At 31.9% G+C, this 16,964-nt stretch overlaps 1 protein-coding gene across 1 annotated transcript in view; it reads right to left on the reverse strand.

Moving 5' to 3' along the window:
• Positions 1-724: 724 nt before the first annotated feature.
• LOC132712898 (intermembrane lipid transfer protein VPS13D-like) overlaps positions 725-16,964 on the reverse strand; it is a 100,263-nt gene continuing 84,023 nt past the window's right edge. The window contains exons 62-74 of the mRNA XM_060695334.1: positions 16,210-16,373; positions 15,351-15,461; positions 14,927-15,076; positions 14,423-14,569; positions 13,933-14,069; positions 13,558-13,742; positions 12,808-12,881; positions 10,907-11,074; positions 9,910-10,110; positions 9,387-9,640; positions 8,770-8,933; positions 6,086-6,189; positions 725-5,560 (exon numbers count right to left, since the gene is read on the reverse strand). Of these exons, the coding sequence (XP_060551317.1) occupies positions 5,471-5,560; positions 6,086-6,189; positions 8,770-8,933; positions 9,387-9,640; positions 9,910-10,110; positions 10,907-11,074; positions 12,808-12,881; positions 13,558-13,742; positions 13,933-14,069; positions 14,423-14,569; positions 14,927-15,076; positions 15,351-15,461; positions 16,210-16,373 (1,949 nt within the window). The 3' untranslated portion in view covers positions 725-5,470. The remainder of the gene's footprint in view (positions 5,561-6,085; positions 6,190-8,769; positions 8,934-9,386; positions 9,641-9,909; positions 10,111-10,906; positions 11,075-12,807; positions 12,882-13,557; positions 13,743-13,932; positions 14,070-14,422; positions 14,570-14,926; positions 15,077-15,350; positions 15,462-16,209; positions 16,374-16,964) is intronic.

The raw sequence follows: 16,964 nt of genomic DNA on the forward strand, positions 1-16,964 counted from the left end.
AGAAAAGGATGTGCATAATTTCCATACTGCCATCTACCCATATGTCAAGTTTCATAAACATATTTTCAGTACTTTTTGTGTTATCACTGGATCCAGGTTATGTGTAAAATTTGCCATATTTTCAGTCTATTTGTTGCCATAGCAACCAGAATTTTCATAATAGGAAGAAAAGAAAAAGGATGTGCATAATCTACATACTGCCATCTATTCCATATATCAAGTTTCATAAAAATATTTTCAGTACTTTTTTTGCGTTATCGCGGGATCCAGGTTATGTATATAATTTGCCATATTTTCAGTCTATTTGTTGCCATAGCAACCAGAATTTTTAACATAGGAAGAAAAGAAAAAGACGTGCATAATCTCCATAGTGCCATCTATCCATATATCAAGTTTCATTAAAATATTTTCAGTACTTTTTGCGTTATCGCGGGATCCAGTTTTGTGGACGGACGGACTGACGGACGGACAGACGGACGTACCAACTTTTGATATTTAAGAGGTAAGTCAGCTCATAAACTACACCTGGACCAAAGTCCATAAGCAAAATCAGCTCATAAAATCAAAAAAATAGCTCTTAATTTGAATTTTATGAGCTTTTGTTCTTTATTTAACTACGGAATGAAGCTCATAAATATCAAATGTTTGCTCGGACAGACAGACAGACAGACGGACGGAGGGTAAACCTAAAGTCCCCTCCGGTAAACCGGTAGGGGACTAAAAACACATTTTCAATTCTTTAAAGTAATATTTCTGTACAACAAACCCTTTTCATATATACAATAATAGAGGTTTAACTACATCATGTGACTATATCCTTGTAGATTTAAAAGTCATAATATTTCAAGTAACAAAGCTCTTTTAAAGTGACATTACGCTCATTTTTTCATCATCAAGTTGAACTTAATTGATCATATATCTGCTATTAGTGTCACTGACCAATAGCTGATCTTGGAAAATGTTTAGGATAAAATTTAAATCTGCCTTAAATGTAAAAAGATTGCCCCACTCTTAATAAACTGAATGTTACAGGTAAATTCCGATGGATATTTACTGGATATTTACTGTTTCCTTGGGCCATGCAAGTTATTTATCGTTTATGCAAAGTATACATAAAGTAAATTATGAAATTGAAAGGAAACATGGCAAAATGAAAACTTATTATGAATTTCATTCTGTTAACTCATTTTATTATATCCTTGAATTGTGAATGTTAGTTGATGCAAAATAACACAAATCTCACAAAATAAAATACCACTTGATGTTTGAAATAGTATGTTCTTTTCAGAATTAAAATAACATGTTTATTTCTAACCATAAAATAACATTTTATTTATAACCATAAAATTACATGTTTATATTTAACCATAAATTAACACGTTTATTTCTAAGCAAAATAAAATATGTTTATTTAAGCACCTTAAAATGACATGTTAATTTGAAGCATAAAATGTTTATTTCTACAAGTCAAGTAAGTATAAACATGTTAATTTCCAAGGGTAACATGTTTCTAAGCGTAAAATAGAGCCAACTTAAATATACATGTAACAATAATATTTACATTTAATAAAATAAAAAGAAAAAAGTGACAATGAAGGTGGACTAAATAGTAAAGGTGGAATAATGGCATATGTAAATGGACTAGAAAAAAAGAAAGAATAGTTTGATTTCAAAACAGCACACTGCACCAAATTAGAGTTGCTGGATGATTATATTAATGTATGAGTAAACCAAATTTGTCTCGAAACAAATAAAATACAATGTTTGGTATCTGTGCTTCAATTAAAATAATGGATTGCACAGCAAATACACATATACTGTACTTCCATAAAATACAGTACAATATAAAATGTCACATACGAGAAACAGTGTTGTTTTATTCATTTGGTTGGATTTTACGTAGCTTCAACACTGCTAACATCATACAGCATTTTTCCAGCTTTACATAAGTGGAAGAAAACCTCTCAGGTGCTTGATGCTGCATTATTTCAGGCACAAATTGGCACCTGAATAGAACCATCAATGTTCAATAAGCTAGCTTCCTCACATGAAAGAAAGGGATTTGTGTAATTTAAACCAAGAGAAAAAAGGAGCAAGTGATTTAGAGTCAAGGGCAGCAAACACCACCGAAGAAACATTACAAACAATTCATGATAATATTATGCTTTCAATTGGAAATACACATTTAATACAATGCACTTCTATGAATCTAAAAGTAACACTATACACAAATTTCTTTACAGCAAAAAAAATACACTTAAAGTACATTTTCACAAACATGCATTATTTAACTTCTCTGAGAAAAACATGGATCAGTTCAGCAGTATTTTCAGAAATTCTTCACTGCTTATAAAATATTACCACTAGGGTAAATGACTTGAAATGCCAAACAAAATTCTGATACAAAATACATTTTGCTTGTTATACAAAAAAACCAAACATGTATTGCTAAAACTGATGTCTCCACTTTAACACACATGATTGTGATCCTGATGCCATCTTTTGGTTCACAAAATGTCTAAACAAAATAAACATACATTTTTAATATTGCTACATTTTCATTGCATGCCCACTCTTAACTTTCATTACACATCATGTGACCATATCTTAGCCAATCACAAAGATTCATTACATAAGCATCACATTTGTTCACTTACACATGGATAAATACAAGAAAACATTAACTTTGCTTACAAAATGGAAGGCTCAGGATTTACTAAATTTCACAAAATTTATGTCTACATGCCACATAGAAAAACACAACATTAAATGATTGCACAACAGAAAAAAAAACAGAAGTCCTTCTGGAGAATTTACAGTCTGAACATGTAGTTTTCAAAAATTCTAAATAATATAAATTCAAAATAATATAATATTCATTCTACAACAGTAAAAACAACTAAAAGTCGGAAATAGATATCTAGATGAAAGGTTAAGGGTTCAGTAAACATTTAAAGTACCAGTAACTTGATAACTTTAAAGATCAAGTGTATTATATAATGATGCTTTACAGCTCACAAACAATTTTTTCATGGCATTGTTGGTTTTGCTTTCTTATTTAACCATGTACATGTAGTTTGAAAAAGATCAGTAATAAAAATCTTAAGAATTCAAATATTTCTTGACAAAAATAGATTGCATACAAAATATATATCTGCACTGTTTATATAGATACTGTAACTTAAGTTTATATCTAGATTTCAATAAAATCCATGCATGTACACGAGATTTATATTACAATATAAAAAGTCAAATAATTCACCCTTTCCCATTTGGAACTGAAAGTTAGTAGCCTTTGCCACCAGTATAGAGCCAGGCCAGCGCTCACATTCCTGCCCTCTGACCAGGCTCTATACTAATGGCTAACCAACTTCATATTTTCATCCCGATACCTCCAAAATTCATAATGGAAATTTCCAAAAATAGAAACTGGACAAGTCCCTTCAGCAGATTAAAGGTTATACAATTTAAAAATTGCATTGATAGGAATGTCATGTATAATTTATTACTGTATGTACAAAAATATATCAGTTTTATAACTTCTCAGACAGTTTTACATAGAATATATAACTTTATACAAATAAAGGAGAAAAGAATAAACTTTGAAAGCTGCCACTAAGGATCTCTGCTTAATAGGTTCTTCTGTTAAATTTTGAAAACTATAAACAAAAATTAAAAAAAAAAAACAACATAAAATAGATTCAACAACAGACTTAAAACATAAAACATTATTTTCACCAATGTGTATTATTAAAGTTTATTGACCTCATGCAGTCTTTTTAAACTACAATATATTTACACAGAACAACAAACCTATAGAAGATACATGTAATACACAAGATTTAACATGAACTACATGCATTTTGTGATATCCCTATGAATTTGAATTTCCCTCATCAAGCTAGTATAATGGTGAGATATCAATGTTTACTAAAAGTTTATAAACACTACAAGTGACATATATATACAAAATTACATATATACATGACGTGACAACATAATGACCATCTACTCGCTTATATGAGCCACGTCATGACAAAACCAACATAATGGGTTTGCGGCCAGCATGGTTCAAGACCAGTCTGCGCATTCGCGCAGACTGATCAGGATCCATGCTGTTCGCTATCAGTTTCTCTACTTGTAATAGAGTTGGTAAGTGAACAGCATGGATCCTGATCAGACTGTGTGGATGCGCAGGCTGGTCTGGATCCATGCTGGTCGCAAACCCATTATGTTGGTTTTGTCATGGCGCGGCTCAATTATATTTTTGTTATACACAATCACAGAACATGGAATTCACCACAGTTAGTATTTAAAAAATCACAGCCCTTGAACTTTTATATTAGCAATATAACTAAGAACACAATAGTTTCACTGTAATCTTGCACATATCTGACTAAATAGTGTAACCACTAATTTTCAATAACTATGTACATTTTCATATTATACATATCAAAAGTAAGTATCTGCTGGAATGCTCATTTTTCTGTTTATTTTTAGAAATAATACTATTGAAATACAAGACAATTTATATATATTGCCATTAATAAAGAAAACTGCCCTGCCATTATTAAGAAAACTGCCCTGCCATTATTAAAAACCTGCCATTATAATTTGTTGTGAATGCACTTCTGAAATAAAACTGTGATCCTTGTATATATACTGAATGAACATAGTTATCAAAAATCAATGAACACATTATTGACTCATCCAAGTATCTTGTACAACAATCTAATATTAAATCTATCTACTTATGTCCTAACTTTATACAACATTTTAGAATTTTTTTCAACACTAACTGCACCTGGTACTATATTTACTGGAGATATTTTACATATTTTGTAGCTAATAAGCTAATTGAACCTAGAAACACAAAACCTTATTTATATTACAAATCTAATGATGCGATGCTTATTGTTTAAACTCAGAAATTCAATGTAGATTTTGATGAGGTGTTGCTTTGGCAAAATAAACAAAATAAAAATTGGCTATGCAAAAAAGATATAAGTAAAAATTTCTGTAAATGTATGTTTAGTTTTCTTATATCACAACAAATATTCCCTCTCAGGACTGTGTATGCTATGATTCAAAATTGTTCCTCCACATTGTTAATTGTTTTCTCATTCAACATGGGTAAAAAGAATCAAGGACCAATCTGGAATGAATGCAAAAAATATATTTCAAGTATGTTTCATAAACATATCCATAGCCAAGTAGAGAATTATACCACTCAAAACAACTGATAATTTATGTGCTGTTTTACATATACACGTGTACATGTATTATTTCTTCTTTCTAATTGCCCCCGTTTCTTGCATTCTACAGGCTACTTTGCATTGATAAATGATAACAAATAAATCATTATAAATAATGATACACCGAGTCATGGATTAATGTTATGTTACACATTTGTATATGTAACACATACTGGTATAATATAATGTTATACATTTCTATATGTAACACATGTCTAAAACTGTTCGTCCTCGTCCTGCACCACTGATAAACTCATCTTCTTCTCATCAAATAAATTCTTCGCATAGTTGATGTGCTGAGCAACCTATATATATATAGAAAAATAAGAACATTTATCTACAAAAATGCTAGAACCCAAATTTAAAAGGGGAACATTTACCCCGAAACAAAATAATGAAAAAGCTAATTGCCCTTTCAAAAAATACTGTCCTTTTTTTATTTCCCGCAAAACTCCTCTAATTTTAATTTTTGAAATTGAGATAAAATTTTTTTAAGGAAATTTATAATTTTTCTTGTACAACCCCTTTTTCTTTCCCCTTTTTTAGTCTTTATCCAATTAAAACCTTGGCACACACCTTTTTACAAATTCTCTATTTTATTTCATTTTTTTTATTTTGTCACTTTTTAAATGAAAATTTAAAAACTCAGTTTCTAATGCCCTTTTAATATCTCCCGTCCACATTTTCTCCCCCAAATCACCAAACATAAAAATAAGCTTTAAAAACATTAAAAAAAACGTAATACAAAAGTTTATTATTTTAAGGAAAAAAGAGCAGAAGGGAGAATTTTATACCCTGTATTTTTAAAAGAGACGTATAGTAAATTTTTAATTTTCCTTTTGTGCAGTGCTTTTCGTTACACATCTTATTTGTGGTTTTTTGTTACTGGAGTGTCTAATACTACTAATGTAGATTTCTACATAAAACCTCCCATCTGAAAAATCAACACAATTTTAAACCTTTATCTGATGCAAATATACTGGTTAATGTGAACAATTAAAGGAGGACAAAAAGACCATCTAGGTCACTGTAGGAAATGACAACTTATCTAGTCTCTCCTTAGTAGCGTTATGGAATACATGGACCAAGTACGTATTTTTACTATTGGGCATGGCCAAGAAGTTAATGGGTAGGACAAGTAATTAAATATTTGTTAACTGCCAGGGTTTAACCCACATCAGGGTCAAGAAGTTGTTTCCTTAACAAACTTTGCACCCGTTGCTTATACTGGTTGGTTCCAGGAACATGTTCGAAAGTATGTCTTAAGCTTATAGCTTGCTACATAATCAAACTAAAGGCTATTGAATAGCCGAAATGTAGGTCTTTAATAAAATTATAGAAACCTGACCCACTTTGTTTCGTGTGTTTCACTTTCCTTATTCTTTTTATCAAAATAAATTCTGTATTAAACTGTTTTAATATTTCAAAGGTACAGCGTATTTCAAATCATGAAGCATTTTTTTAAAATACGAACCCCACCACCCCCGCAAAAAAAAAAAAAAAAAAAAAAAAAACAACAACAAAAAACAAGAGGGCCATGATGGCCCTGAGGTCGCTCACCTGTATATAGCCCCCCCCCCCCCCCCCCCCGGCCCAATTTTTACCCAATAGCTTTTATTTGTTTATTTGAACAGACTTGGTAGACACCCATAGGAAGTTGTTTCATGCAAAACATCTAAGTTCTAGCTGATTGGGTTTTTTAAAAGAAGATTTTTTAAGTTTTTACTATACACATATAGTTAAAAACAATGACACCCCTCGGGCAGGGCCAGTTTTGACCCCTGGGCTTTTATTTGAACAAACTTTGTAGATATTTACTTAAAGATGTTTCATGCTTAATATCTAAACTCTAGTTATTTGGGTTTTTTCAAAGAAGATTTTTAAGTTTTTGCTATGTATATAAGGAATATCAATGACCCCCGGGGCGGGGCCAGTTTTGACCCCAGGGCTTTTATTTGAACAAACTTGGTAGACACCCATTAGAACATGTCTCATGCTAAATATTTTAGCTCTAGCTCTTTGGGTTCTTTAAAAGAAGATTTTATAAGTTTTTACTTTATGCATATAAGGAATATCAATGACCCCCTGGGGCGGGGCCAATTTTGACCCCAGGGCTTTTATTTGAACAAACTTGGTAGACATTCACCAGAAGATGTTTCATGCCAAATATCTAAGCTCTAGCTCTTACGATTCTTTAAAAGAAGATTTTTTAAGTTTTTACTTTATGCATATAGGGAAAATCAATGACCCCCTGGGGCGGGGCCAATTTGGACCCCAGGGCTTTTATTTGAACAAACTTGGTAGACATTCACCAGAAGATGTTTCATGCCAAATATCTAAGCTCTAGCTCTTACAGTTCTTTAAAAGAAGATTTTTTTAAGTTTTTACTATATGCATATAGGGAAAATCAATGACCCCCTGGGGCGGGGCCAATTTTGACCCCAGGGCTTTTATTTGAACAAACTTGGTAGACATTTACTAGAAGATGTTTTATGCCAAATATCTAAGCTCTAGCTCTTACGGTTCTTTAAAAGAAGATTTTTTAAGTTTTTACTATATGCATATAGGGAAAATCAATTACCCCCAGGGTGGGGCCAATTTTGACCCCAGGGCTTTTATTTGAACAAACTTGGTAGACATTCACTAGAAGATGTTTCATGCCAAATATCTAAGCTCTAGCTCTTTGGGTTCTTTAAAAGAAGATTTTTTAATTTTTTACTTTATGCATATAGGGAAAATCAATGACCCCCTGGGGCGGGGCCAATTTTGACCCCAGGGCTTTTATTTGAACAAACTTGGTAGACATTCACTAGAAGATGTTTCATGCCAAATATCTAAGCTCTAGCTCTTACAGTTTCTTTAAAAGAAGATTTTTTAAGTGTTTACTATATGCATATAGGGAAAATCAATGACCCCCTGGGGCGGGGCCAATTTTGACCCCAGGGCTTTTATTTGAACAAACTTGGTAGACACTCACTAGAAGATGTTCCATGCCAAATATCTTAGCTCTAGCTCTTACAGTTCTTTAAAAGAAGATTTTTTAAGTTTTTACTATATGCATATAGGGAAAATCAATGACCCCCCGGGACGGGGCCAATTTTGACCCCCAGGGCTTTTATTTGAACAAACTTGGTAGACACTCATTAGAAGATGTTTCATGCCAAATATCTAAGCTCTAACTCTTAGGGTTGTTTAAAAGAAGATATTTAAAGATTTTTCTTTCGGTTGCCATGGCAACCACAGTTCTGCATGGAATTAAATTCTTTGAACAATTTTTAAAGGTGACCACCAAAGGAACATTCCTGTGAAGTTTGGATGAAATTGGCTCAGTGGTTTATGAGGAGATGTCTTTTAAAGCAAAGTTTACAGACGGACGACGGACGGACGGACGGACGCCGGACGAAAAGCGATCACAAAAGCTCACCCTGTCACTTTGTGACAGGTGAGCTAAAAACATTAAATTTTGAACTTTCACACACTTTATCACACTTTAATCAAAACTTTTTAGATTTACCTTTTTCAAAGTTTTTACACTGAGTGTAATCACTATGTTTAATGTTAAGGATGATATTTTCTTTATGATGATCTAGATTTTTCAGGAAGAAAACTTGATGACTTGTAATCATTACATATAATGTATCAGTCTCCCCTCCACGTACCAAATCTGTCGCAATAAACCTGAAAATATTAAGACACTGATTATAATGTGAATAGACACAGCAAATTGTTAACATACCAGGTTTTATCCCAATATTTCATTTGTGAAAGAAAAGCAGTATCCCAATATTTCATTTGTGAAAGAAAAGCAGTAAGAGCCATAAATTCACCAATTAGTAAATAGATTTATCATAAACTCTGACAAGCTAACATCTAGCGTCACAATAGTTCTATTGAAGTTTAGTTGAAATCCCCTGAGAAATGTTAAATTTGTGCATATAAGATGTTTTATGCCTCTATATTCACTTAATTAATAACCAGATTCTTCCTTCAGTAAAAATTATGTCATATTCAATTGTTAGTTTGCTGAGCAATATGTGAAATATTCGAAATATAGGTTTTTGTTTCTAAATATAAAGTATTTAAAATCCTGAAATACTTAAAAGCATCATATATAATACAATATAAACTTACACTTCATCATAGCAATGATCATTCAGTCTGTATAACAAAGTCTGAGACTCTGCCTGTGGTAATGAGTAGGACGGCAGAAGACCTCCAGTGCCATGGCAACACCGAGGGTTGCGCACACGACCTGGCTGCATGTGTGAGGACCGTCGACTTGCATCACGGACAGCGTTAGACATTCCCGAAGCAAAGTCCAATACTCCAGCGACAGGTTTTGTTACCATTCCTGTAACACCTTGGTATAAACCCTTTCCAAATCCCTAGAAATATTAAAACTGTCATTACAAAGCCATATAGTTTTCACAATTCTGTCAAGGAAATACTCATTATTCCAGTACTTACACTTTTCAACAATTATCTCAATACATTTATTCTTCAGATTTTAAATAAGGTAGAGATTTTTGGTTAAGGTTTCTTTTCATTTTCAGTTTTAAGTACATACTTTGGTTATAAGTAAGTTTAAATGATTAAAAAGACAAACAACAGAACTGTATGGAAATTTTACATGAATCACAAAATGTATATGCACCTCGATGCCACCTTCAGCTGCCCCTTCAAAAGGTTTGACTATACTCTTCACTCCCCCATACAGTCCATGCCCTAAACCTCTGAGCCCGGACATAAACTGACTACCACTAGATGTAGCACTACTTCTAATCTGTTGTCTCTTTGTATTGTGTTTACTGTCCATGTGTACTGTACTCAATCCTTCTGATAATGCTCCTGTCACCTGAATTAAACATGAACATGCTGAATTTGTATAATGGATTTGTCCTTTGACTTTGGAACAGTCCAATAGGAAGTCTAGGGATTTAGATATCGAAATACAAAAATAGAGCTATCAACTGTCAAGAGCCTGGTCAGACTGCACAAAAATGCTAGCTGGCCCAGCTCTATACTGGTCACTTTTGGCTCCTATTACCTTTCTTAAAGGGTAATTATAACAATCATTACAAATGCTGCAATACATATTGAATTATCAACCAATTTAAACTGTGAAAATACATGTATAATCAGAATAAAATTAATCATATTAAGAAATAATAGAAGCCAACATTTTTATGTACACTGTTGAAGAATTTCCCCCTCTATTTTACAAACAATTCAACAAACATGCAGTCTAACAACATGTTGGTCTAATAGTGACCATTTATAGAAAACTATGAGAATCTTTCAGTCCATGTGATTAAAGTTCCTCACCTGAAGGTGAAGAACTAATCTATTATCATCTTTAATTACATTATATTATAAACTAGGATATAAATGTAAATTCTTTATCTAAGAAAAGCTATCCAGCTAAGAATAGTTTAAACTGTCACTTTAGTACTTAGTTGTTATGCCAGAACTGAAGTGCCGGTATATATATTGCATGATTTCAAAGAAATTTATATATTGTAATATATGTGTACCATCTTGAGAATTTCCCATCAGATTAAGTTGGATATTTTATAACATGCTTTCTATTTGATAGTTTAAAACATCAAGTCAATAAAATCTTTAAATTATTAAAAAAGTTGTAAATTTACTTTAGCAGTAGAGTTGGAGAATCCATGAAAGATGCCTTTAGCAAGTCCGCCAACATTTCCCTCCTCTATTAGACCTGATAAGCCCTCGGCCACATCATTCACAAGACCTAACGGATTACCTAGGAAGTCTACAGAACCAAGGATCTTTATAGCCTGTCCTGTCAATTCCTAAATAAAAATTAGTATCAATATTAGATTTGTAAATTGTTAATCTGGAGATTATTTAAATGCATTTAATATGTTTTTGTTTTATAATAAACAAGCAATTATCATAGTATTGCAAGCAATCCACAAGTCCCCTACCGGTTAGAACCCCATCAACATTCTGAAGGGCCATTCACTAATGTTTCAAGTTTTCTCTATTTTAAGTAATTTGTTGGAAAAGTTCTTTAAAAGTGATCACAGGAAACAGTTTTTATGAACAGACAGACAGACGGACTGAAGGACACTCTAAAGTTAATATTTGAAACATCCCTGTTACCAAAATATAACATTTTAAAAGCAAAATTCTTAAACAGGAGATAACTCTTGAATTAAAGATGCAATTTCATAAAAAAATTTCAGCTCTTTTTGACTAATCACAAATATTGTTATATTTGCCATGATTTAAGCCTATTTGTTGCCAAGGCAACTGATATTTTTTCAAAATAGGAAGAACAGATAACACATGCATAATCTCAAGACCGCCATCTACCCATATGTCAAGTTTCATAAAAATATTTTCAGTACTTTTTGAGTTATCACTGGATTCAGTTTATGTGTAAAATTTGCCATATTTTCAGTCTATGTGTTGCCATAGCAACCAGAATTTTCAACATAGGAAGAAAAGAAAAAGACGTGCATAATCTCAAGACTGCCATCTACCCATATGTCAAGTTTCATAAAAATATTTCCAGTACTTTTTGCTTTATCACTGGATCCAGTTTATGTGTAAAATTTGCCATATTTTCAGCCTATTTGTTGCCATAGCAACCAGAATTTTCAACATAGGAAGAAAAGAAAAAGACGTGCATAATCTCAAGACTGCCATCTACCCATATGTCAAGTTTCATAAAAATATTTCCAGTACTTTTTGCGTTATCACTGGATCCAGTTTATGTGTAAAATTTGCCATATTTTCAGCCTATTTGTTGCCATAGCAACCAGAATTTTCAACATAGGAAGAAAAGAAAAAGACGTGCATAATCTCCATACTGCCATCTATCCATATACCAAGTTTCATAAAAATATTTTCAGTACTTTTTGCTTTATCACTGGATCCAGTTTATGTGTAAAATTTGCCATATTTTCAGCCTATTTGTTGCCATAGCAACCAGAATTTTCAACATAGGAAGAAAAGAAAAAGACGTGCATAATCTCAAGACTGCCATCTACCCATATGTCAAGTTTCATAAAAATATTTCCAGTACTTTTTGCGTTATCACTGGATCCAGTTTATGTGTAAAATTTGCCATATTTTCAGCCTATTTGTTGCCATAGCAACCAGAATTTTCAACATAGGAAGAAAAGAAAAAGACGTGCATAATCTCCATACTGCCATCTATCCATATACCAAGTTTCATAAAAATATTTTCAGTACTTTTCAAGTTATCGCGGGATCCAGTTTTGTGGACGGACGGACTGACAGACGGACAGACGGACGGACGGACGGACGGACGGACAGACGGACGGAGGGTAAACCTAAAGTCCCCTCCGGTAAACCGATAGGGGACTAATAAATTTGTATGATATTTGAATATAGTTTGTTTTCTATATCTATTTGATGTCTACATTAAATACTATTGAAGTATTCAAAATATCAATAAAAAATTGTATGACTAATTCATTAAATGGGCAATAAATGTATATCAAGGAATTATAGATTTTCATTGAAAGAAACATTTAAGATTTCATATACTTACGTCCTTATAATGCTTTTTCAGTTCATTCATGAAGAATTCTTTAGATTCAAATGTATGACTTTCACAAAATCGTGCTGAAAGGTAAAATTGCTTTAATATTACATCAGATATTTCAGCATATTACTTATCACAACAATATCAATGTATTGGCTTCACTAATATTATGTAATATTAACCACCTCTTAAAATAAAATTTAGGGAAACTACACTGTAGTTAACATACAAGGAAGTAAAGTCTGACTATAAACTTATAATTATTGGAAGATAACAAAAATTTATTGAATGAAAAAAACAAACAATTACACCTTAATGAAATAAAATTATAATTTACAATTAAGCTCTATCATGGTTAATGCCTTATGTAACGTCATACATAGAGGACATTGAATGAGTATAGGTTCAATATAGACTTTATTGAATGAGCTGAATAAATTTATATTATTCATGCTTTTGGTGAGCATAATATTATTTTATTCAACTAGGTCAATAAATTTGGAAATGAAGTTACACGAATATAATATTCTATTTATTACATATCCAAAATAAAAACTGTTTATGGTAAAAAGAATCACTTTTTCATTGATACACCTATAGCGTAACACTAACATTTAGCACAACTTTATGCTATGTTTATATAACGCAAATGACATTGCATCAAAATATATATACAGCCATGCAATACTGTTTTTAATGAGTGCAAAAGCAGTAGGATATGTGATATATTCTAGTAATCAGTTGTAAGATATTTACCAATATCAACCTCAGCATCCTCAAAGTTTACCAGTGGTATTCCCATAGTTTTCTTTAAGCTGGCTAGATCAGGTGGTAAACCTCCTGATGCTTTTAACATACTCAATGTTATACATGTCTGATTCACTCGCAGGTTACCAAAATAATAACGTTTTGTTTTAACCGAGGCCACGCTGGAAAGGGTCCTGAAATTTGACAAACATTTCAAGAAATAGATATTGTTTTTCATCATCACTAAATCGAAAATTTAACAGACATAAAGCTTTTTCAAAAATAATTTAAAAAACACGCTTTTCTTTATAAAAAGTGATATTTCATTTATTGGTCTACACAATGATTCTTTATAGTAAAATATATGTTATAATAAACTCTTACTTTTGTAAATCATCAATTCCCTCATCTAGTTTTTCCAAGCTTTTATCTGATTGGCCAAAGCCAGCAAACTGTACAAGTTTCCATAGCAACTCTTCTTCTAACTGAATAGTCAGCTTCTTCATAGAGATAATCAAGTGCTGAAAAAAGTGATATTCAAAACCAATAAACTTAATTTAATTTATGCAAATTCACATTGCCATATCATTTTGTTACTGGTTCAATTATGTGTAATTTAAGAGTATAGTCTAGTCAGTCCGCACACATGTCCTGGCTGACCTAGCTCCATATTGGCGGGATAGGCTTAAAATAAAAAACACTGTTTTAACATGTCAATGTGGAAAATGTTCAGTAAAACATCTACTTTAATCAAATCAGCAATTTATATATATATAAGTACCAACAAGTTTTTCCAATTGGTAACTACTGGAGTTGATGTGCTCTTTTACAATATTTAAGTTGATGACCTCAGAGGTCATTATGTGTCACTAACCTTGTATATTTCAGCATTCCAGCCAACATTGGGAAGTTTATGAGCTGATATAAGTAACGCATTGGTATTTTCTACAACATCTCGTTTTGAGGTAGGTGTCACAAACAACATAGCTGTACGACTAGCACCAAACAACTGATTGTCAGCCTGTCAAATAAATAACATAAGTTATATAGTTATATATTATACCCTACATGAATAGGTTCCTTCTTTATGTAAGTGTCAGCAGGCCTTTAAATTGTATCATATTCACCATGATGTCAATGGTCTGACAAAAAATAAAATGAACGCCTAAGCAGGCATTATTATGTTTTTGATGGAAAGCTTCAATTTAGTGGGGTATAACTGCCAAAATATTTCTTTCTCTACCATTCCTTATTTCTTATTTCACTAGCTGGCATATAAGATCAATACAATGAAGAATCTGGTATCAAATTTGCTAAAACACAACACAAAATTGACTATTGCATTTATACATGCTGAAATGCAAAAAGGAGAATGTACCTGAATATTTGCTACATTCATTTCAAGTGTTGTACCTCTCTGGTTGGAACGATAACTAAGGGTGATATTCTTTAATGTAATATATAACAGCTCTTCAGGCACCTTGTTTACTAGAGACAAACCAACTCCACCCTTTAAATTTACATCCAACTGTAATGTAAAAAAATACATTCAATATTTTAATATTATATCATATGTAGCCATTAGACATGCATTCATGGCATTAATTAATAATATAAAGTGAGGTTAACATGACAATGCCTCTTTTTTATCAGTGAATTGTTATCTATATCATTCAATGTATATCACTCAAATTCAAACATATATTTTCATCAATTTAATCAGTATTAACCTATCATATTTTATAACCTCATTATGTTACAGTTAATGGAAATATCATTTTCAGCAAGTTAATTAATTATACCTCAATATATTTCTGTGTTGGTTTCTTGCGTTTCTCATTAGTTTTATGGTTAAGTGATTCCTCGTAGATTTCCCAATCATCATCATCCTTGCTTACCATTTTTCTTATATGCTGAGAAAAAAACAACAGATATTTACATATCTGGCAGAGTTTCAAAGTTATCCTTAGTTTCATACTTGCATACATGCCATAATTTTTAGGCTCATTTCCGGGACACTTTTCATTTGGAGGTGGGGCATTGATCAGCAACCATATTGTTTCTAAAATTTACATAGTGGCATACAACCTATATTACTGGTATTTACAACTTGCAAATTTTATTTCAGCATAAACAAGACAAAATGTCAATAATTATCAACAGATTTTCTATCTTTTTTTAAAGTAATAAGGCTTTGTAAATTCAATCAGTCACAGAGTAGAATAAAGCTATGTTAAGTAAGGACAATTAGCGATGTCGTTTGGTAAAAATACCTGAAACATTACCTGAAACATTTGTTTCATCACCTCATATTTAGCAGTTATTTTCACAGAGTTTGAGGGTCCATGACGTAATGGCATGTATGATAATTGTATGAAAGTCAAATGAAGACTTCAGCTTGCCTAGTATTATAGTAAGACCTTTCTTTTCATATATCACCTTGGAAGCTCATCAGTAGAACCACTGACCTCAAATGAGCTAGACTGATGAAACCTCTTTATGATTTGTAATATGCAGTCAAACTTTATTGATGTAGATTTTAATTTTGAAGTGAAACATTGTTTTTTTTTTTATTTTAAGACTTTTCTTTTGATCTTCATTCTTCTAGATTATATTTCATTATTATAAATATATTGAAATAATCATAGAAATATAACCTACCCGTTGTTTCACATCATTTATTTGTACAACTCTAACAGGGCCGTCCATCTGTATACGTACAGTAAGACAGCCACTACCAGGATGAAGTTTCTGACATGATATCTGCATACAGGCAGGGACAGGGGTACCCTCTGCTGGTCCTGGTCCTAATATAGCTATAGCACCTATATAAAATATCAATATACATCCACTTAGTCACTTTATAGTAATATAATGTAAAGGTGATAGGAAATTGTGTCATATGCCAATGTTAAATATTTATTTAACTAAACAAGAGCACCATATACAGTGTTAATAATTCCAAGTTAGAAAGGGGCATAACTCCAAATATAAAGCTTTCAGAATGACGACTCTTGTCAAACTACCATTCCTTTTTATAATAAGCAAATGTTCCAAATTTCATATTGATACCTTTTAATTGATTGAGTAATGGGCTACATTAAAGTTTTTGCACAACGAGAATTCCGCAGCTATTGTTTTCTTTCAAACAGGCAAGCTAAAAAAAGGCCATATTTTTCTTAATAACAAATAATCAAATCACAAAATCCAAATAATATTAATCAGGGCTTTCCATAGCATTCATTTTCAGGACTTTTCCTAACAATCAATTTGTGAAAGATTGGTCAAAATCACTTAGACGAGTAGCACACCTAAGGTATTGTTTAAATAATTAAATAAGCTGCACTCAAAAACCTGGTTAGGAATATCTAAATACTGGAAAGGACACTCGAAAAGGTCCTTTTAAAACTGATCTT

This window comes from Ruditapes philippinarum, unplaced genomic scaffold (assembly GCF_026571515.1).
Source record: "Ruditapes philippinarum isolate M1 unplaced genomic scaffold, ASM2657151v2 ctg1161_1_1_1_1, whole genome shotgun sequence".
In the NCBI taxonomy this organism is placed as follows: Eukaryota; Metazoa; Mollusca; class Bivalvia; order Venerida; family Veneridae; genus Ruditapes; species Ruditapes philippinarum.